The 23,115-nt window shown below is 41.1% G+C and overlaps 1 protein-coding gene across 2 annotated transcripts in view; it reads right to left on the bottom strand.

Moving 5' to 3' along the window:
• The window catches only part of agap1 (ArfGAP with GTPase domain, ankyrin repeat and PH domain 1), a 174,238-nt gene that overhangs the window by 74,629 nt on the left and 76,494 nt on the right, over positions 1-23,115 (bottom strand). For both annotated transcript variants that reach the window (XM_076302927.1, XM_076302926.1), the window contains exons 4-7: positions 14,922-15,007; positions 14,625-14,766; positions 13,364-13,498; positions 2,835-2,962 (exon numbers count right to left, since the gene is read on the bottom strand). In XM_076302927.1, the coding sequence (XP_076159042.1) occupies positions 2,835-2,962; positions 13,364-13,498; positions 14,625-14,766; positions 14,922-15,007 (491 nt within the window). The remainder of the gene's footprint in view (positions 1-2,834; positions 2,963-13,363; positions 13,499-14,624; positions 14,767-14,921; positions 15,008-23,115) is intronic.

The raw sequence follows: 23,115 nt of genomic DNA, 5'->3' as shown, positions 1-23,115 counted from the left end.
TTAGTGATACTGTATATCCTGTCTGTAGAAGTGTGTTAGTGATATATCCTGTCTGTTGAAGTGTGTTAGTGATATATCCTGTATGTTGAAGTGTGTTAGTGATACATCATGTCTGTTGAAGTGTGTTCTGTCTGTTGAAGTGTGTTAGTGATATATCCTGTATGTTGAATTGTGTTAGTGATATATCCTGTCTGTTGAAGTGTGTTAGTGATATATCCTGTCTGTTGAAGTGTGTTAGTGATATCTCCTGTCTGTTGAAGTGTGTTAGTGATATATCCTGTATGTTGAAGTGTGTTAGTGATATATCCTGTCTGTTGAAGTGTGTTAGTGATATATCCTGTCTGTTGAAGTGTGTTAGTGATATATCCTGTATGTTGAAGTGTGTTAGTGATATATCCTGTCTGTTGAAGTGTGTTAGTGATATATCCTGTCTGTTGAAGTGTGTTAGTGATATATCCTGTCTGTTGAAGTGTGTTAGTGATATCTCCTGTCTGTTGAAGTGTGTTAGTGATATATCCTGTCTGTTGAAGTGTGTTAGTGATACATCCTGTATGTTGAAGTGTGTTAGTGATACATCCTGTCTGTTGAAGGGTGTTCTGTCTGTTGAAGTGTGTTAGTGATATATCCTGTATGTTGAAGTGTGTTAGTGATATATCCTGTCTGTTGAAGTGTGTTAGTGATATATCCTGTCTGTTGAAGTGTGTTAGTGATATATCCTGTATGTTGAAGTGTGTTAGTGATATATCCTGTCTGTTGAAGTGTGTTAGTGATATATCCTGTCTGTTGAAGTGTGTTAGTGATATATCCTGTCTGTTGAAGTGTGTTAGTGATATCTCCTGTCTGTTGAAGTGTGTTAGTGATATATCCTGTCTGTTGAAGTGTGTTAGTGATATATCCTGTCTGTTGAAGTGTGTTAGTGATATATCCTGTCTGTTGAAGTGTGTTAGTGATACTGTATATCCTGTCTGTAGAAGTGTGTTAGTGATATATCCTGTCTGTTGAAGTGTGTTAGTGATATATCCTGTATGTTGAAGTGTGTTAGTGATACATCATGTCTGTTGAAGTGTGTTCTGTCTGTTGAAGTGTGTTAGTGATATATCCTGTATGTTTAAGTGTGTTAGTGATATATCCTGTCTGTTGAAGTGTGTTAGTGATATATCCTGTCTGTTGAAGTGTGTTAGTGATATCTCCTGTCTGTTGAAGTGTGTTAGTGATATCTCCTGTCTGTTGAAGTGTGTTAGTGATATATCCTGTATGTTGAAGTGTGTTAGTGATATATCCTGTCTGTTGAAGTGTGTTAGTGATATATCCTGTCTGTTGAAGTGTGTTAGTGATATATCCTGTATGTTGAAGTGTGTTAGTGATATATCCTGTCTGTTGAAGTGTGTTAGTGATATATCCTGTCTGTTGAAGTGTGTTAGTGATATATCCTGTCTGTTGAAGTGTGTTAGTGATATATCCTGTCTGTTGAAGTGTGTTAGTGATACATCCTGTATGTTGAAGTGTGTTAGTGATACATCCTGTCAGTTGAAGGGTGTTCTGTCTGTTGAAATGTGTTAGTGATATATCCTGTATGTTGAAGTGTGTTAGTGATATATCCTGTCTGTTGAAGTGTGTTAGTGATATATCCTGTCTGTTGAAGTGTGTTAGTGATATATCCTGTCTGTTGAAGTGTGTTAGTGATATATCCTGTCTGTTGAAGTGTGTTAGTGATATATCCTGTCTGTTGAAGTGTGTTAGTGATATCTCCTGTCTGTTGAAGTGTGTTAGTGATATCTCCTGTCTGTAGAAGTGTGTTAGTGATATATCCTGTATGTTGAAGTGTGTTAGTGATATATCCTGTCTGTAGAAGTGTGTTAGTGATATATCCTGTATGTTGAAGTGTGTTAGTGATATATCCTGTATGTTAAAGTGTGTTAGTGATATATCCTGTCTGTAGAAGTGTGTTAGTGATATATCTTTACTATTAATTTATCTGAGGTGGCAGAACTGCGTTCCTCCCCGTTCCCCCCACTTTAACCCCTGCGTATGTGTATATGTGTTAGTGATATATCCCGTATGTGTATATCTGTTAGTGATATCTCCCGTATGTGTATATGTGTTAGTGATATATCCCGTATGTGTATATGTGTTAGTGATATATCCCGTATGTTGATGCGTGTTAGTGATATATCCCGTATGTTGATGTGCGTTAGTGATACTGTATATCCTGTATGTTGATGTGGGTTTGTGATATATCCCGTATGTGTATATGTGTTAGTGATATATTCTGTATGTTGGTGTGTGTTAGTGATATCTCCCGTATGTGTACATGTGTTAGTGATATCTCCCGTATGTGTATATGTGTTAGTGATATCTCCCGTATGTGTATATGTGTTAGTGATATGTTCTGTATGTTAATGTGTGTTAGTGATATCTCCTGTATGTTGATGTGTGTTAGTCATATCTCCTGTATGTGTATATGTGTTCATGATATCTCCCATATCGGTATATGTGTTTGTGATATATACTGTGTGTTCATGTGTGTTAGTGATATCTCCCGTATGTGTATATGTGTTAGTGATATATTCTGTATGTTGGTGTGTGTTAGTGATATCTCCCGTATGTGTACATGTGTTAGTGATATCTCCCGTATGTGTATATGTGTTAGTGATATCTCCCGTATGTGTATATGTGTTAGTGATATATTCTGTATGTTAATGTGTGTTAGTGATATCTCCTGTATGTTGATGTGTGTTAGTCATATCTCCCGTATGTGTATATGTGTTCATGATATCTCCCATATGTGTATATGTGTTTGTGATATATACTGTGTGTTCATGTGTGGATCTCACCTGGTTGATGTGCACAGCAGACACAGGCTGGGAGCAGACAGACGAGTGGCTGGGGGAGTTGGGGAGGGACTTGCAGGGGCCGATGGACAGCTGCTGCTTCTTCCGTGTTGCTACAACTTTCTGAGCCACTGCAAGCCAAGCACAACGACAACTTCATCAAGCACAACGACAACTTCATCAAGCACAACGACAACTTCATCAAGCACAACGACAACTTCATCAAGCACAACGACAACTTCATCAAGCACAACGACAACTTCATCAAGCACAACGACAACTTCATCAAGCACAATGACAACTTCATCAAGCACAATGACAACTTCATCAGACACGTCAGTGTTGTGTCTAAAAAAAACATGGTGGTGTTCAAGCCCTTCTGAATGTTTTCCAATGTCATGCGGATCTTCCACAATTCCAAACATGATGGGAGCATGCTAGGGCTGTAACGATACACCAACCTCACGATTCGGTTTGTATCACGATTTTTGACCCACGGTTCGATACGAACCTCGATTTTTCTTCTTGGGGGGGGGTGGGGGGGGCTAGACATTTTTATTAAATAACATTAGAAGACCAGAGGATTACAAGGCTATAATATATCTGTATTATTTTATATCCTGATGCATATTGTTACAGCCCTAGAGCATTCCAATCAAGTCCTCCATCTTATTCCATCTTAACACAAGTCCTCCATCTTATCCTATCATAACACAAATGCAATGACAACAATCATCATGCTTCCATCACATCTGTTCATGAGAGAAGCACTGTTATCCAAAATGTATTTCGATAACCTGTGATAAGACTGAAATCATTATATTGCAATGTATAAGGACCCCATTTTAGTGTATAAGGACCCCATTTAAGTCAAGTTTATTTATATAGTGCATTTCATACACCTTTAGGACCCCATTCTAATATATAAGGACCCCATTTAATGTATAGGGTCCCCATTTTAATTTAGCCTTCATCTGCTAGCTTGCAATAGCAAACATGGTGCTGCTATACTCTTCACCAGAAGGGAGCTCCAATCATTCTTCCATTAACACAAGCCCATCAGTGTCTCATTGGTCCATTAATATCATCCCCAGCTCAAATGCCAAGCCACAGAGCGCATAGAGTCATATGGTGCAACTACCAATCAATCTCTATGGCTTAGTCTGAGGCAGAGCACTGCAGCCTGAGAGATACTCAAACACTGTCATGTTCAGCCCATTCATTTCATTGACAGAACCTAACAGAGGAGATTTCTAGGAGATAATATCATCAAATTTCAATAGCTTCACTCAATGCCTACGCCATAGGGCATTCGTATGCATTTTTCTATTGATTGAGCTGGAAATATGATAATAACACGCACACGTAAATCCCAGAGTGTGAGACGGACACATTAATAAAGACATTTATGGTATATATACAGTGATAAGTTACACACTGTAAGGAGAGGGAAAAAAAAACATTCCTCTGATACAAGCATGTTCACCATCCTAGACACAACCGGACTAAGACTAGTAAAATACAGACGTGGTGGAGCAGCGATGACCTCACCACCTGACAATCGGTCCACTCGTGTTTGACTCCCAAATGTGCCGTTGCGAGTCCATGTGGTTTTGGATAAAAGCGTCTACAGTACCATATACCAGTCAACTTTAACTTCATCTTTATATGATAGAAAATTTATCTATTTACATGTAGAGGCAAGTATATACTGCCTGCCTGTCAGTGGATTTCAGACACATTGGTAACATTCCTAAGAGAAGAGGGGCGGGTCAGCTGCCTCGTTGTTGTGAAATGGGTTTAAGTGACAGAGCGGTCTTGTTTGCGCTAGTCTGTTTGTGGCTGTTCTCCCTCACCACCTCTAGGGACTATGTGGCTGTTAAACCCTCATTAACTGAGTAAACAGACTCTGGGGGAAGTTTGGTGTTGAGCTTTGGACAGGAGGGGGTTAATCCCCCCCCCCCCCCATACCCCACCCTGTCCTCCTCACAAAGTCCATCACGTGGCCATAAACAGGCGTCCTCTCATCTCCCTGGAAATGAAGCCATTCCTTTAATTGGACCTATTAAAGCTCTGGGCCTTAATGATGATTCTGTCATAAACATTTACCTTCAGGAGAGAATACCAGCTCCAAGGGCAGTCGGTGAACACACACACACACACACACACACACACACACACACACACACACACACACACACACACACACACACACACACACACACACACTCTAACTGATTCTTTCAGTCAGTCACTCACACTTTCAAGTATCACTCCTCTATCACAAAGCCTCATCTTGGCTCCACTCACAGGCTACAACATTGCAGTTCAACTGTGGATGGCAGTTTTCACTCGTCTGGCTCAAGCTTGAGGCTTCACTGAGCACATTTACAACTCCCCTCAACAGGCCAGCAAGTCTGTCGGTCCAGGACTCACCTTCAAGGTCTTTAGAGCCAACGGAATATCCGTCACCAGGCAAGCATGGCCCTAGAGATATATATTCATATGCGTACACAGACATCCCTCGACTGTATATTACTTTAAGTGTTAAGAACAGTTATGATAAGGCTGTGTTAAATATTTAAACTGCACAGCTAATACAATTTAACTTAAACCATCAATCTTGCCCCGCTGCATGAGAAGCAGCCATTTATTCTAATGGAAATGTCACCCATTTGATCAGATTTATGACAGCTCCATTCACCCACCCAAGGGGTGGCTCGCCAACGAGGAACTCACACAGTCACTAACACTCCATTTTAACACCATCTCCTGCTGTTTTCCCACACACCAGTCCTGGCTCGGAGACCCAGAGGTATAATGTTTCATTACTACCGACCACTGGAACACGCTGTCAACCATTTTAGCGTGGCAGAATGAAAATCAATAAATGCGCTCCCCATGCGGGGGAGTCCAGTCCAGCCTTGGCCGAGTGATTAAGGATCTCAGCGGCGGTAATCCATTGGAGGCCGTGTTGGCCGTTTTGTGGCAAATCAGCGATATTGGTATGGAGGCATCATTAGTGTGTGTGGTGGCTGCGGCCCCTGGGGAACTGATCTGAGATCTGAGGGGCTGTGGCTCTGAGACGATGATTAGGGCCACTGATGGGACCTGTGCTGCAGCAGGATCAGTACGGCACACCAGGGCTCCGCCAGGCCCCCCCTGGGGCCCCCCAGCTCTGGGGGCGAGAACAGAGGCAGTAGGGGCAACACAGCAAGCTACACAGGAAGATTAACCTTTCACCTTCGACCTGTGACCCCACTATAGAATGACAGGGAGCAAGAGAGAGTGCGGAGGGGATTTGGAACACGAATGAAATACGAGAGAGGACAACAGCTGAGAACTACGAAAAGGCTGTGATGATAGAAAGAATGAGGCTGTGTGTGTGTGTGTGTGTGCGTGTCTGTGTGTCTGTGTGTGTGTGTCTGTGTGTGTGTGTGTGTGTGCGTGTCTGTGTGAGAGAGTGCGTGGTGACAAGCAGATAGGGTACAAGAGAAACTAAAAAAATATGCATCATTCATTATAGGAAGTTGAGAACCTCTCAGAATGAGAGGTGAAAAAAAACAAAGGAGAAAGAAAGAAAGAAAGAAAGAAAGAAAGAAAGAAAGAAAGAAAGAAAGAAAGAAAGAAAGAAAGAAAGAAAGAAAGAAAGAAAGAAAGAAAGAAAGAAAGAAAGAAAGAAAGAAAGAAAGAAAGAAAGAAAGAAAGAAAGAAAGAACAGTAGATGAATACATACAGAGAGTTCATGCAGCTTTACGCATGGATTATTAGCATGACAATAGCCACTAACAAACAAATATTTTGATTGGCATTAGTCAACACTGAAACACCTTTAAAAAAAAAAAAAAAAAAACGCTTTAAAATCAAAAACTGTCCCCATCAGAGCATTTCAGAGCTATTGTGCAGGATTCAGATACACAGTTTGAAAGTGCAGGATGTCTTGACTAAAGTAATATGTACCGAGTGTTCAAGACATCTTCCAAAAGGCTGTCTCTCTGTGTGTGTGTGTGTTCGTAAGTAAGACACACACTGTGAGATGTATTTGCAGTTAGTGTGGTAAATGTGAGAGTGACAGTGAAGATAACGAGGCCGGCTGGACACTCATGACTCCAGCAGTGGCGAGGGCGAGTCGCTGGACGCTGAGAACGCAGCTCGTTAGCGTTAGCCGACACTAACGAACAAACATGCCGACCACAGCCCCCCACCCCATCCCGCGCCCCACACACACACACACACACTGCTACAGCCAGCTCACCAAGGGGAGGGGGGGGGGGGGGGGGGGTAATTAGGATAATTAAATTAGAGAGCTGATGGACGCAGGCTGGGAAACTGTCAGGATAAGTCACCTCACTCTCAGTCACACAGGCCTTTACTCACAGAGACCATTTCTTAAAATGTCCAGAAATCTGAGCGAGCGCACACACACACACACACACACACACACACACACACACACACACACACACACACACACACACACACACACACACACACACACACACACACACACACACACACACACACACACTATAACAACAACTCACTCGCACTGCCCAACACTCCATGACCCAACAGAGCCTACGCATGCATCACGGGGCCGTAGTTAATCTCTCACATACACAACAAAAGTCTGCCCGTCACTATTTACCTCCAGCCATTAGTGAGCCACGTGACACACACACACACACACACACACACACACACACACACACACACACACACACACACACACACACACACACACACACACACACACACACACACACACACACACACACACACACACACACACACACACACACACACACACACACAGAACACACACACACACCACCCCCACCCTAGCTCTCCCCATGTCAGTTCTTGACCCTGACTAAATAAATGACTTCTCTTCATTTGTCCACTGGCCTTTCCTCAAACACTCCATTATATAAACACAAATGCACATAACTAACACACCAATTATTTTTAATGGTAAATGTCCGACTGCTTCATGACTCTTAGACTCCAATGAAACCCACTGGCTTCTCCTGATGGAGGTCTCTCAGAGACAATATATTACTGCACACTGAACCACTACCAATTATCATTTATAAAACAGGGAATTCAAGAACTTGCAGACAATATACTTTATTATGCTGTGAATATTCCAACAAGCGATAGACTTTTATGCCACTTGGACATAATGCATAGGGGCGAGGTCATACATTGTGGCTTGGTAAATCCAGAAATCATCAGGCACACATGTAGAACCATAAAAAAAAAAAAATCAATATTCACAATGAGTTTTGAAACGATCACTCGTTTATAAATTGCATTTTAGTGCACAAAGCTCTGCATGCCAGCTTGCTGCTTCCTCATGTAACAATTCATCAGAAAGAGTTGATAGATTAACAGATCAGATTTAATCAGATTTTTTATCTTTATCTCCTAGTAACATTAGTGTGCATTCGCATGTAGGTTAGTATGTGTTAGTGTACCTCTGCACCTCTGTAAATTTTTGTCCATCACTTTGGGCAGATAAGGGTGAAGAAACACACACCTTAAATACTGAAATGAGTACATCTGGGATTTTTTTTGCATCCCCCATTATGAATGCGTATAACATGATATCATCGGATACAACCCTGCCTCTCCAGCAGGGGCTTGTGGACAAAAGACGCAGCGACTCCAGCCTGAGTCTGATTATTTCTGGCTCTGTTGGCTGCCTGGGCATCAGTGAGGGAGCCTTAGTCTCCAGCACCAAATTAAGGTCATGGGAATTATAATTACCGTCAGTACAATGCTTAGATGCAAGAACAAGCTTAAGTCAGGCAAAATAAATAGAGTGTGATTGTGTACTAACAACACACACACACACACACACACACACACACAATGTAAACACACCTCTAGGCAGAGAAAGTTCTACACACACACACACAAACTACACAAAACATTAACATGATCATTTTAGCGGTCATCAATAAATCCCATGGTTGTGGATAATTAAAACGCGTGATTAATTGAGGACAATGATGTGAAAAATGCAAAGAGACAGCATGTGTGATAATGTGTCGGAGATAATGTTTCCTGCCGCTCATTTGCAGAGGCTGATGGGACTTGGACGAGAACCCACTTTCTGTGCCATCAACACACACACACACACACACACACACACACACACCACAGAGCTAAATTACTGTGTGGACTTGGCTACAACAGGCAATATAATAATTAACAGGATAATCGGCCAGCATTTAGAGCTCAACTCTCCTGACTGGGCCAAGAATAACCATAAAGACATGTATGCAAGACATTTGGGCACTTTTACACATGCTAAGCTACATCAGCCACAAACACACACACACACATTTATTCATTCAATGTCACACTAAATTGATAAATATTTTTGTGAGCACACACACACATGTACACACCACACAAACACACACACACATACATATTCCACACACACACACCCTGCAGGGTGTACCAACCCACAGAGGGGCAGGAAATGGATCCAGTTCCACCTGATTTCCCTTGAGAAAGAGATCTCTGAGGCATCCTGCGTCTGTCACTGTCACCTACTGTCAACCTCCACCTCTCTCTCTCTCTCACACACACACACACACACACAAAACCTACTTATGATAGTCTTGACTGACACTGTAAATATGTACATGTTCCATGTGGGATTGTCCTCTGTACAACTGTTGTCATGCCGTGCTACTGTGGGCAACTATTGTTGTCTGTCTTTCTGTAAAGCCTACTTTCAAGAGAGTTTCTGGTTTTCAGAGCTAGTAGCATTAATAATTTTGCTAAATTACTTACTCTTCCTGAGTACCCAGCATGAATGTGGGACAACAGAGGAGCCTGTCTAGCCAGAAGCTGGATGGAAACTGTTGACATTGCTTTCGGTGCAAATCAATTTCTGGCAGACTGACTATCCAGTACTCAAGAGATGCGAAAACACTAAGTGCTTTTTATTCTCGGTGCAATACTGCACCCTAGTGGACAGTTGTGGTCATACAGCTATATCCAGGTTTATGCCTGAATTCTGAATTCAGCCTCATCTGATCATTATCCATAACTAATAATTCAGAAATGTTTGTATTCCTTTGAGCAAAATATATATATATTTTCACTTAAGATTTTAGGGTTTTAAAGAATACGTTTTATGAACAGTGAGCTAAGCTGTGAGTAAAGTGATCTTTTTTTAATGAGGAACAGAGAATACACACCGAACAAAAGTGAACTTTATAAACTTCACCAGACGTTTACATCTCCCAGACTTCCAAGACACAGGTCTTAATTAACAGCACCCTGACAGTCGTATATTTCCCCACCTGCCCAACACCACCCTCACCCGTCATGGCCGAACACTTCAAACAAGGCAGCAGGGGATTTATGCGCTTGGTGGTCTCGCAAGATTAATGTGATTAAAAGGTTTTTCACAGTGAAACTCATATGACATTGAGTGATGACAGCATGACATCGTGTGTGTGTGTGTGTGTGTGGGGGGGGGAGGGGGGGGGGGAGGGGGGGGGGGGTTTCACTGCAGGGAAATGAGATGTGAGATCTAAAACAGAGAAGGTGATGTGTGTGGTGTGTGTGTGTGTGTGTGTGTGTGTGTCAATACATGGGAAAGTCTGACTGTATAAGACAGAGACAATGACAGAGAGAGTACAGTACGTATACGTAAGTAGATATCAGGCATGATGTGCTGCTTGCACAGTAAGAGTTGTGTGGTGCAGAGTAGAGCAGAGAGGGGTGGATCACTACGACTATAGGTTGTGTGTGTGTGTGTGTGTGTGTGTGTGTGTGTGTGTGTGTGGTGTGTGTGTGTGTGTGTGTTTGTGTGGGTGTGGGTAAGAGAGAGAGAGAGAAAGAGAAAAGAGGAGAGAGGAAAGAGAGAAAGAAGAGAGAGAAAGAGAGAGAGGGAGGAAGAGAAGAGGTCTGAGCAGCTCCTCTGAGAGTGGCGAGATGAGATGGGCCATTTAGTCAGTAATTAACCTGTGATTAGAGCCAATGACTAATTTCCAGCACAAAGTCACCTTGCTGTGAAGAGCCAGTGGTCTCTGTAGGGCTGGACTAGAGTTCATCAAACGGCTCTACTTTGATGCAGCTGGAATATAGAACACTACATCTCCACAGCAACAGAAGCACTCAACACTGCTATGTCTGGAGGTTCATTCACAAAGCGACTCACAAAGCTAACTAGAAAACATTCAGGATCCAAATCCATTGTAGGAAAATTTCTACGGTTCTGATTCTCTCAAACATCCTATACTGTTATTCAATGAAGCGTATGTCTTACTCAAGATTAAACACATTGCTAAAAAACACTGACAAAATCTGCATGTAAGGTGAGTGCTTTATATTAAGGGGACCATGCCCATCAGAAGAAATATATTTTCTTTCATGAACATTTGGGGTGTATGGGTTTGTACATTTGGGCACTTTTACACATGCTAAGCTACATCAGCCACAAACACACACACATATATTCATTCAATGTCACACTAAATTGATAAATATTTTTGTGAGCACATACACACCACACAAACATTCCACACAAATACACTCACACACACACACACACACACACACACACACACACACACACACACACACACACCCTGCAGGTAGTAACAATAGTAAACAGTAACAGTAAATCAAGCAGGGATTAGAAACAGTTCAAAGAACGCAAAACACGAAAACCGGAAACAAACACAATTTTTGGATGAACGTAACCGAAAAAGGAAACAAACCCAATTTCACATGCGGAGTGAAAACACCATTTTCACTTTCAGTTTAACCGGTTAATAATTGCATTTATCGTTCCGATTAACCTTCCTTTGAATATTATTCAAAAGTCCATAGGCTTGGAAAGTCACCTGCTCACACAGTGTTCCCCAGACCCCTTATAGGATGAATTCAGTCAGATTTTATGAATCAGTGTCTCCCCTGTATAAAAGGCTAGTTGATAAACACGATCTAATATTATATAGGCCTACGGTTGTCAAACTGGGGTACGCGTACCCCCAGGGGTACGTGGACTCATTTCAGGGGGTACGCGAAAAAAGATCATGCCTTTTCAAACGTTTTCTCTATCCCACGTTGGTAACTTAACTTCTGCATTTGCACTGCACATTAAAAACGTATTTTCTCCGCATTAACAAAATATTCGAGAGTGGAGACAGAGAGGGTAAAACAGCGTTTCTCAAACCGTGGGTCGCGGAGACATGTCAGGTGGGGCGCGAACTGACATGAAAAACAGGAGTTTTTTTAATTTATTTTGTTATCTGTAGCCTAGGCCCAGGTAGCACCCGATGCACAATGGACGCACTGTGTTATTCATAGGGAAGCGCTCGTGTCAAGGCAGCTTAGTTAGTCCCGACCTGAATGAGATTTTGAACGAGGTTGTGAGAGTGGTGAATTTCATCAAGACCCGGCCCTTAAAAGCGTGTCTATTCTCCTCACTTTGAGAGGAGATGGGACCTGACCAAAAGGCTGTACTGTTTCACAGCGAGGCAAGGCTTTCCCGAGGTAAAGTGCTGTCGCGTGTTTGAGCTCCGAGTCACCTCTTCTTGGAGGAAGAGCGCATGTTTGAATCTGCAAGCACGTTCACTAATGAACATTTCTTGACGAAGCTGGCCTATCTTAGCGATATATTTGGAAAGCTCAATGAGTTAAATCTCCAGTTACAAGGCAAAGACAAGCACCTAGCAGATAAGATCACTGCATTCAACAAGACGATTGTGTGTGAGATTAGGTGCAATTCTATTTAAAATCATTATATTCAGCACATTTGTAGGCCTATCATATGTTGACTATTGATGAGATTTGTATGATATGTTTATGATCCTATTCACTATTCTCGACAAAATTGATAAAAATAAAAATAAATAAAACAATTTAAAAAAAACTTGTTAACAATTGGTGGTGTTGGGGGTACTCTGGAAGATCATAATGTCTCAGGGGGTACATGCCTGTTAAAAGTTTGGGAACCACTGATATAGGCTAATTGCTTACTTTCAAATCTCCCCCCATGCCTGAATTCAGGCACAGTGTTTTTAACAGTTAGCCTTGATGTCTAATGTGCTTTGATTTTTAAGCTTTAAGGCTGTTGGACAAAAAAAACCCTATAGCATTGAACCACTGACCATAAATCAATTCGCAAAGGCAATGTAATTTTTAAAAGAACGTTATTAACCGTTGTTCTACAACGTTCTAACCAGTTACCATTTAGAGGAGAGGCCTTGGAACACCGGAACAGGAACGAAAAAAAATTGTTTTTGCTCAGAATGAACCGAAATAAAAATAATTCTGTTTTCAGTCCCTGAAATCAAGTAACAAGTATGAATAAGTGACATGAATGATTATTCTGCTCCTTAGTTTATTTCAACCAGGCAACCAGATCTGGCTGTTAGCTTTCCTATCAAACTGTTTAAATTAAACAGAGCACACACAAGTATCAATCCTAGACCCTCAATGCCATGAGATATCTAACACTTTTAAGGTCAGTATGGGTCCTCTCGGTCTCTTACCGTCCTGGAAGACGCGCTCGACGTTCAGGCCGTAGGTAGCACAGGTCTCGTAGTAGGTGCATCGCTTCAGGTCGTTGGAGAGCTTCCGTGCACGCGTGTCCTCAATCACACGGGGGTTTGCCGAGCTGATGGCGTCTGGAGGGAGGGGGGACAATAAGACCGGCTGGTTTAAACCACAGCAGCACACACTGATAGTGTCCACATGTACAACGGATGTAATGGTCAATGAAAACATAACAGCTCATCAGCAATCACTTCTACATGTACTGCTTATAAGCATTTCGTAGCCCTTTTCAGCGGGGAAGTCCTGCAGATAGGCATACAAATGTAATGGGGTTATCTTCAATTGCAGTGCATAAATCCATTCAACCCATTCTGGCTTTATTCATTTAGAAGGCCAGGGGAGCGACAGTGAGTGAGTGGCAACACAGATACATATCAACTGTTTTCAAATCTCAAGAACTAAATCTTCAGACTTGATGTAAACATGTATATTCTCACTGTTCTTTATATATAATTACTTCATATATGACTGCTTGTACTATATAATTGTGAACCACAAGAGAAAAATCAATGTTGAGACTGAGGATAACATGCATAAGGAAATGATGGCAAGAACTCCATGCTACCAGCAGATGGCAGTCAGCCCCCAGAATCTAATCAAGATGGACGAGCAACTGTGCAAATGATAGGAAAAAAGGAGAATGTTAGGGAGAGGTTGATGGGTAGGCTTCTGATTTTAATATTGATGAGGTGAAAGATGTTGAAATAGTCAATATTGTGCTTTAAAGGTAGGGTAGGCGATAGTGGAGGACGTTGCGTTTGTGTATGATTAAGTTTATGTTTCTTCTGTTCTTAGACACTTTCATCCAAAGCAACTGACATTACATTTGAACCAAAGACCAAACGGTGCTCACTCCTGCCTGCAGTGCTCCCAGAGAAACTCTGTTTGGGGGACAGGCTTGGGGGACAGGCTTCCCCCAGATGGCTTGTTCCCAGTTCATGGAGCCAAGGTTGCGTAGGAAGACCATTTTTTTTTAAGAGAATAGAAAGCTAGCGGATTGTGAGGGGATATTCGCTGAATGTGACAAAAAGTGTTACGTGTTATAAATCACAGCATCGCTTACCCAGGGCACTACACAAATCAAGGAGAGATTTCTGGAAGAGCTTCTGATCAGCACATCAGAACAGAACAGCTTCTATGGCTGTTCATGAATCAGAGAAGAGAGGTTGGAGGAGAGCTCCTTGGAGAGGTGCTTACCTTGCGTGCCGACCAGGACCAGAGGGACCTCGGCGGTGTTCCGGTAGTTTGCCATTCGGCTGTAGTAGTGGTACACCGTCTGGAAGCTGATCTCGTCCTCTAGGCTGAAGACAAAGATAACAGCATCCACCCACAGAGCAAACTGGAGAGAGAGAGAGAAAGAGAGAGAGAGAATAAGACAACAAATAAAACAGCTGGTGATAACTGAGGGATCAGTTCCCCCAATCAAACCAAATATACACATTTATATTTCTCTGTAAAAAATAAACGTTAGGGACCAATGAGTGTAATACCCACCTGTGCCTCAGGGGGGCCTCCTTCATCTCTGATGAGGAGTAAGTAGCTTTGACCATCCACCACTATCTCCTTCTTAAATCGGCCACCTGAGACAAATAAGCACATGGGCATAAGCTGAGTGTCATGAAACTCCGCACAAGCAGACACAGTAGGGCAGAGCTACTCTAGAGAGATTAATGAATGGACAACTGATTAAGATGGAGACAGGGAGAGAGCTCCTTCGATGATAGGGGATGGTAGACCTGTGCATGAGGGTGGCTGTGCTGTATGGAAGTTGGTATGTCAGCAGTACAGTCCTGTATACCAGTGACCAAGAGAGGGAGAGATGTTGCCCCACAGGTCATAGTTAACTTCACATTTGAGGGGAGTGAAGTGGTGTGTGTGTGTAAGAGTGAGAGAGAGTGTGTGTGTGTGTGTGTGTGAGTGAGAGAGAGAGAGAGACTTTTAAATTTGTTTCCGCTCCCTGCCCATTTCCATATGATTGTTGACACACTGAACAAATTATTTAATAATAAAACAATGAACATGTAAACACCTGGGAAAATCTAACAATCAAACTGCATGCTCAAGGCTTCATGAGGCTGGGAGGCGCAACCCAACTAACAAGCCAACACTTTGGCGTTCGAGCGAGGACTCCCGCGGCTCCCACAGACGGCGAGCAGCAGGGGCGTCCTAACGTCACGGCCAGCCCCTGATTTTCCCTGCGTCATGTGTGTTAGCAGAAGCAGAGGGGACAGGGCATCAGAGGGGTAAAGCCCATCTCATTTAACCACCTTTAAGAGGATTGGCAGCACTGCAGAGGGCAGAGTGAGGCTGTCACCGAGTGAGAGGGTCTTAGCCTGATCATCACTAACTGTGGCTTAAGCCGCTTGAGCAGCAAGGAGCTGAAGGTCAGAGAGAAGGGATGGCAGGCAAAGCAAGACAAAAAAAGAGAATTCATGAAACAAAAAACAACAATTATGAAAAAAGAGAATTAAATAAGAGTGATGGAGAAAGGGAAGAAGATAGAGAGGGAGGAAAAGAAAGAAAGAAAGAAAGAAAGGAAGCAAGGAGGAGTGAGAGAGGGGTAGCAAGATCCCTCCTTGCACATGGCTTTCACTTTCTCTCCCATCTGATGCAGGATGATCCTGCTCCCTGATCTTAGCCGTGCAAGCTACTCCAGGCTGCACATACTGTAGGCTTCTCCGGGAGCTTTCCTGTCCCTGACGTGACAAACCAGCAGTTCCAATGACTCTGAACAAATATGCACCTGCGTTTCCATTCTCTCCGGATTAAATTTGACTCTTCATACCCTGAGCTCTGCCAAACATCAGGCCAAGTGAGAGACAGACATATTCTGCATTATAGAATCCTTAAAGCTCTGAGTTTTTGAACATTCTAACCAAGATTCCATTCCACAACAATTCAAGGTTCTAAAATTCCATGTTGAAGTCAGAGCCCTAGAGGCTCTGGTTGAAGTGAATGATCCCAGATATTCTTCATTTTCCGCCTGACTGATGAAAGCACACCCATGCAAGTCTCAAACTACAGGATTTTAAGATATTTTACTATTTTTAATGCATTACACATAATCTCAACCGATAAACTTCTCTTTGAAACACACACACACACCAAGATTCGAAAACAATGGAGGGCCACACACAACAGGATTCTAACATTGCCATCCCATAGCGAGGTTTCAATAAATGAATGCACCGTTTCCCCGGAAGCAGCAAATGTATCATGTACCCTACCCATAAGGTCTTTTTCAGCCAATTACAAATAATAATAATAATAATAATAATAATAAACAATAATAATAAAAACGCATACAGGGAAACAACTGTGCTATGAACGTGAAGTTGTGTTGTCAGAGGAAAATCTGGTGAGGGAAAAGTCCTACTTAGTCGTCTTTTCACCAATTAAATTACAATTAAACATTTTCAAACTTCACCGTAGGCCTGCGTTAGCCAACCACTGTAGCCTGGTGAAGTTAGTCGAAGGGAAAGAAGAGCCTTGCTAACGTGGCATTTTTAAAGTGACGGTATGGCTATAAGGAGCCGTTTCTTTCAAAACACGCATAATGATGTGGGATTAAAAAGAAGAGTCCAAAAGGGAAGACTGATAGACATGTTGAATTAGCCTATGCTTTGACTATTCAACTTTGTGTAACCGTCAAGGTAGGCCTACGTTATACATGTTAGCCGTGGCATGTTTGATACGGTCTCTGTGCAAGGGAGGCTTATTTTGATTGTCACAATTTGTGACAGAGGGCTATTTCGTTTGTGGTTACTTACTCCTTCCTGTGCATTAAACATGTGTTATTACAGTATAACACGTGTAGCATACAAAGCAGGGGTTCTCTCAACTTGTTCTGCTTTAAGGCCCATCTAGGCTGCTGAAGTTCTTTTGCTTTAAAATAGTCAACCGGCTTACCAGCCAGTGTTTGATTTCTGCCTCCACATGCCATTTCAGTTTTAAAAGCTTCAGCGCCTCATTTGACATCGTAACTGTGATTTGGGCTCAACATAGTCACCTCTATTGACAAAACCATATTTGATCTAATGTGATTGTATTTTCGCAGAACCTTTTTGGTAAAATATTAGGCTTATCATCACTAGCATTGACATCGTTTCGCTTCAGGGACTTTTCCTTTTTGGACTAGGCTAGCACCACAGCATTAGCTCGTCAATCTGAGCGGCTCAAATTGATGAGTTTTATTTAAAGTTGGAACGAGCAATATAACAATATAGCATACTTCTTAGATAGCTGTTACTTATAAGTTTAACATGGTTACTGTAATGTGATTCCCTTTTGTGTTGACAACTTTCGGCTAACATGTTAGGATGAGTTGGTGATGTTACCAGATATCGGGCTTTCTACCACTGTAACGCTAGGCTATTTGTCCTGTATTACTATTTCTGTAGTCTACTCTTTCCAAGATTCTAGATGAGATAAATTAAAGATTCTAAAGCACTTTTTGCAACTTAGCAACAGTAGTTATGGATGTCTTTGACGTCACCACCAGTGTCCCATTATGATGTAATGGTGCACACTATTAAATTATGCTGCACAGACAGATTGATTCAGTCGGTGCTGATTCGGCAAGGAGTATGGTAGGCAAGCTTTTGGTATTTTGTAAACATGGCATCCAAGACAGCAATGACTAACCTATGGTGTAACAACTAGATGTACTGTGGGCCTAGATATTACACATTACACATTTAATATTAATATTATTGGTATTATTAATATTATTTTATATATATATATATATATATATATAAGTTATAAGCTAATTTAGACTTTTATTTAGGATAGGTTGTGTTAACGTTATGTTTATGGTTCTTAGCGGACACTTTCATCCAAAGTGACTTAGAGGGGCATCTATAAACATTAAATAAACATAAATCTTAAACTGAAATATCTCGGTCCATTCCGTTTATCTGCAGCCATACCATAATGGCAAGACAAATAAGTTGATTTGTTGTTTTGTTATAAGGAGGCAGTTAACAATCCCTGTTGCTAATGTGGAGGAATTCCGCCATGGAAGAACCCTCCACCTTGCCAGGGGCCAGTGAGCCATTCACTCGGCGTAAACTGGGTGAAAAGGTAGGTTTGCGGTCCTCATTTTCTTTATTGTTACTTCTATTGTTACACAGGAAAGGGCCTTCCTCAAAAGGGCAGTAGGGTTCCCACGGTGATGCTAGGTTGACATTATGGTAGTGGTTGCTAGGATAATTGAGAGTTGCTAGGGTAATCATATTGCTATATAAAGTGGTTGGTACGCTGGTTGCCAGGGTAATCATGTTAGTTGCTATGGCAGTGGCCAGGTTGACATTATGGTAGTGGTTGCTAGGGTAGCTGAGATGGTTGCTAGGGTAGTCATAGCAGTTACTATGTTAAATAAAGTGGTTGACATGCTGGATGCTATGGTAATCATGTTGGTTGCTATGGTGGTTGCTAGGGTAGTTGATATGGTTGCTAGGGTGTTGCAAAGGTAGTCATAGTGGTTACTATGCTAAATTATGTGGTTAATATACTGGATGCTATGGTAATCATGTTGGTTGCTAGGTTGACATAGCAGTGGCTGCTAGGGTTTTGCTAGGGTGTTACTAGAGTAGACATAATGGTTCCTATGCTAAATAAAGTGGTTGCTAGGCTGGTTGCTATGGTAATCATATTAGTTGTTATGAATGTTGCTAGCATGACATTATTATGGTAGTGGTTGCTAGGGTAGTTAAGATGGTTGCTAGGGTAGTTATTTGCATTTATTAATTTGGTAGACACTTTTATCCAAAGCAACCTACAGCAATAGAATAACATTTAGTTGCAGTGCAGAGGAGACCATAGCTAGGAAATACCACTGCATTTGTCAATACTAGTTATGGTGGTTACTATGCTAAATAAAGTGTTTACTATGCTGGTTGCTAGGATAATCATGTTGGTTGCTAGGTTGACATGATGGTCACGGTTGCTAGGATCTTGCTAGGGTGCCTAAGATTGATATACCTAGTTTAATGGAGAGAGGTACAGAGAAGGGGGGGGGGGGCTTAGTAGTAGAGCAGTTGGCAGTTGAAAACACAGGTGCAGCAGCTAATTCACTTAGTCCCACCCCCTTAGTTACTGTTGCTATGTCCGACAAATTCCATTTGCACGCACTGTAATGATCATAAATATTATTAGCTATTAGAGCACACCTGGCTTTTACCCAAGCACACCTACAGTGTGTGTAATGGCACACCTACAACACTGCCTCCACTCACTGAAGGCTAATGCTAAACATTTTTTAACAGTACGTTTGAGTGGTATGGCCATGTCTTCCCTTGTCAGTTTTCATGCAGATGGTAGATTATTGGTAGGGTAATGTTCAGGAGTCGCACAACGGATCATGCATGCACATTTTAGGCATAGGCTCTACTCTGTCTGAAAGTGCACTGAAGTTGTATATACAACTTTTGTTTTTCTTTTTTTTTAAATCCTTTGCAAACTTTAGGGCTAAGCTCTGAATGTTTTCAACTATTGGTACCAGACACCTAGTGGTAGAGAAAGCATATTTTATCTAATTCGTTTGGAATTGAACCATCGGCTTTTCTGGATACTGCTTGGTAGCCCAGCTTCTTAGCCACTGTGCTACCACAGCCCTTGTGGTGTTAAGTATGGACATTTCATTCAAGGTCGCTGAAAGGTCATGGAAAGGGTTTGACATTGTCAGTGAAAGTGGGTGGGAACCCTGATTGAATGTTGTGTCTGATAATCTGTTATCTGTTAACATGAAATTTTTCAATAAATATTTTCTTATTTCACAGCTTTATCTGGAATCGTCTGATTTCCATCTCCGAGACCCAAATTGCCATTTAATGAGCCCAACATATCACAGTTTACATGATCCCTACCTTAAACAACATGTTTACCGCAAGCATATCCACAATAATCTCAAGGAAAGAAACTTGATTACTAGTGATGATATGGTATGGTCTCTATTGATTTCCTCAATTTCATTTTATTGTTAAGTCTTACATTGAGTCATGGGTATTCCCTTAATTGCCATATTAATGGAATATATTTACTTATTAATCAGTTTTGCCTAATTATGTACCTGTAGGTAGTATGTTCCCGCAAGGAATACAGAATGTACCGGGATTATGTGGATGATATCAAGAATGACTTTCAAAACAACCAACAGGTACCTATCAATTAATTATGTTTGGTTTTTCACATAATGTATGTGCTTAATTCCAGTTACAGCAAACACATAACTATTATTCCATGTATAGAGGGAAAGACAGAAAAGGCTTCTTGAGCTGGAAGAGCAGGGTCTGATTTTAGACAACTTGACTGGGGAAGATATCAGAACCTTCTTACAAACAAATGAGCTCCCAAGACATGATGGATCACAGCAGCAGCATGGACTGGAGTAAGTAAAATATATATTAACATATAATGACTATTTAGTGATGTAAGCCTACTGTATATGAACTCCATTTTAAGAAGCAGAAACTATTTGTCATACTATTAATGAAAAATCTGAATTACTCTACACTCTACAATATGAAATTAAACCAACATGTAAATTCAAAGGCAAACAAAAAAGAAGACAACTACCAAAGATAAGGATGGACTCCTGAATGGAGGAAAGCTTCCAAGTATAACGGTAAGAACAGCTTCAAATTTCTTGAAGAAATATAATCTGACAAGAGAGCATATTTTGCGGTCATTTTACTGTATTTGCAATAATGCCTAATGCAAAAAAGATTTGTTCGAACTAATACATAGTAAATTGACATGATTGATATTTTTCACAAACAACACAGACACAGCAGACATCTGCAAGAGATAAAACACGGCTACACCTCAATGAAAATGAAATAAAACATGAGTTGAACAGGAACAGATACATGAGACACATCCAGGAGAAAAGGAGACGAAGGGTGAGATAGTTGGACATCACAGACACACACACACACACACACACACACACACACACACAGACACACACACACACACACACACACACAGACACACACACAGACACACACACACACACACACACACAGACACACACACACACACACACACACACAGACACACACACACACACACACCAGGCTTGTGCACAATTCAGAATTGAACTGAGAATGACTCCTAAATTCCAATTCAATTCTTGAATTTGAATTAAGGTCAAAAACAGGATGTAGAATTACAATTCGAATTTGAATTAAAGGAAGTAGAATTGAAATTCAATGAAATTCATATAATTTAAGGGTAGTGTTTTACAATGAACACTCACAGTATATGTCAGATATGATAGCATTAAACACACAACGTGTAACTTAAAACAGTAACAAATTATATTTCCACACTGTAAAACATAATAGTTTTACTTAAAATGTTATAGTAAGTAGAATTCAGGTTTTGTCTTTTGTTAAAATGAGTATTACTTTATTTTGAGGTAGAAAAGTAAACAGTCAAGTAAACTATACTTGAATTGCTGAAGTTTGTGCTACACTGTAAAATGAGTTTATAATCTTAGTTAACCTGTTAACAAAAGCATGCAAACTGATTGTCTATGCAATTCCCATTCCAGATTTGTCTGTAATGTCAAGTTGTGCAAACAAATGCTCACTTAGTGTAGTGCACTTACAGTACAGTACACAGAATTGCTATTTCAACTAACTTGGTCATTACAATTACAAATAAAGTATACTGTATGTTTATTTAACACAAAAGGTAAGTTGAAGTTGTGCTAACTAATGTCACAGTTCAGCTAACTGATATGACAAAAATGCATTTCCAGAATACTACAGACCCGGCCTACATATTGTTTAAGGGATCACATATTAATCTTTCCTGAAATTCAATCTTAAGTTACAATAACAAAGTGACAGTGACACTAAAGGCTATATATAGTGTTGTTGTGTAATTGATATGTGATTTATATTGATACATCACCCCATCAATGACTATCCAAAACAGACCAAACCTGTGAGTAGAACTAGTGCTGACAGTTATAGACAGACACAGATCTAGCTGGAAACCATACATACAGGTACCCGGTCTGCTAAGTTACTGAGGCTAAATGTGAGCTTGATTAGGATTTTTATGGGTGCTCTCCTTGCAAACTTATGTTGCTATTTGACATGGTGGTGTTAGTGGCTGTCCATTACATGCACTCTTCTCTCTGGTCAGGATATTAATATCAACCCCAATGCCTTCACAACATCATGGATACACTGAAATGCCAAAATCAGGCCTTTGAATGAAGTGGTAAAACAAAGTCCTGACTCACTGTGGACATCAAAGATTAGGGGGTTCCCTGAACCGCTGGACAAACCCAGGTGTGTGCCACATATTGGTGGTACATAGTGAGGTCTCCCCTTCATTGTGCAGTACTTTCAGAGTGTAGTAAAACAAAATACCAATGTAACATGTTGCTGAAGTTCTACCCACAGCATTAGAGTGTTTTGGATAGTCATCCATATAAATTACACACCAACAGTATATATTTGTATATTTGTCACTGTCACTTGTAATTTAAGATTGAATTTCAGTAAGGATTAATATGTGATATCTTTACAAATATGTGGGCCAGGGCAGTGGCATTCTGGAAGTGCAGAATGTAACATCAGTTAGCACACCTTGTGTTTACACAATATACTTTACTTGTAATGACCAAGTTAGGTTAAATAGGAATTCTCCTTAGTGTGAGTGTACT

Source organism: Alosa pseudoharengus, unplaced genomic scaffold, assembly GCF_046254945.1.
Source record: "Alosa pseudoharengus isolate Yale_2024_CS ecotype anadromous, Long Island Sound unplaced genomic scaffold, YU_APseudo_1.1 YU_APseudo_1.1_scf_24, whole genome shotgun sequence".
NCBI lineage: Eukaryota > Metazoa > Chordata > Actinopteri > Clupeiformes > Clupeidae > Alosa > Alosa pseudoharengus.
Note: the sequence above shows the minus strand (reverse complement) of the source record. Positions and strands in the feature narration are given on the sequence as shown.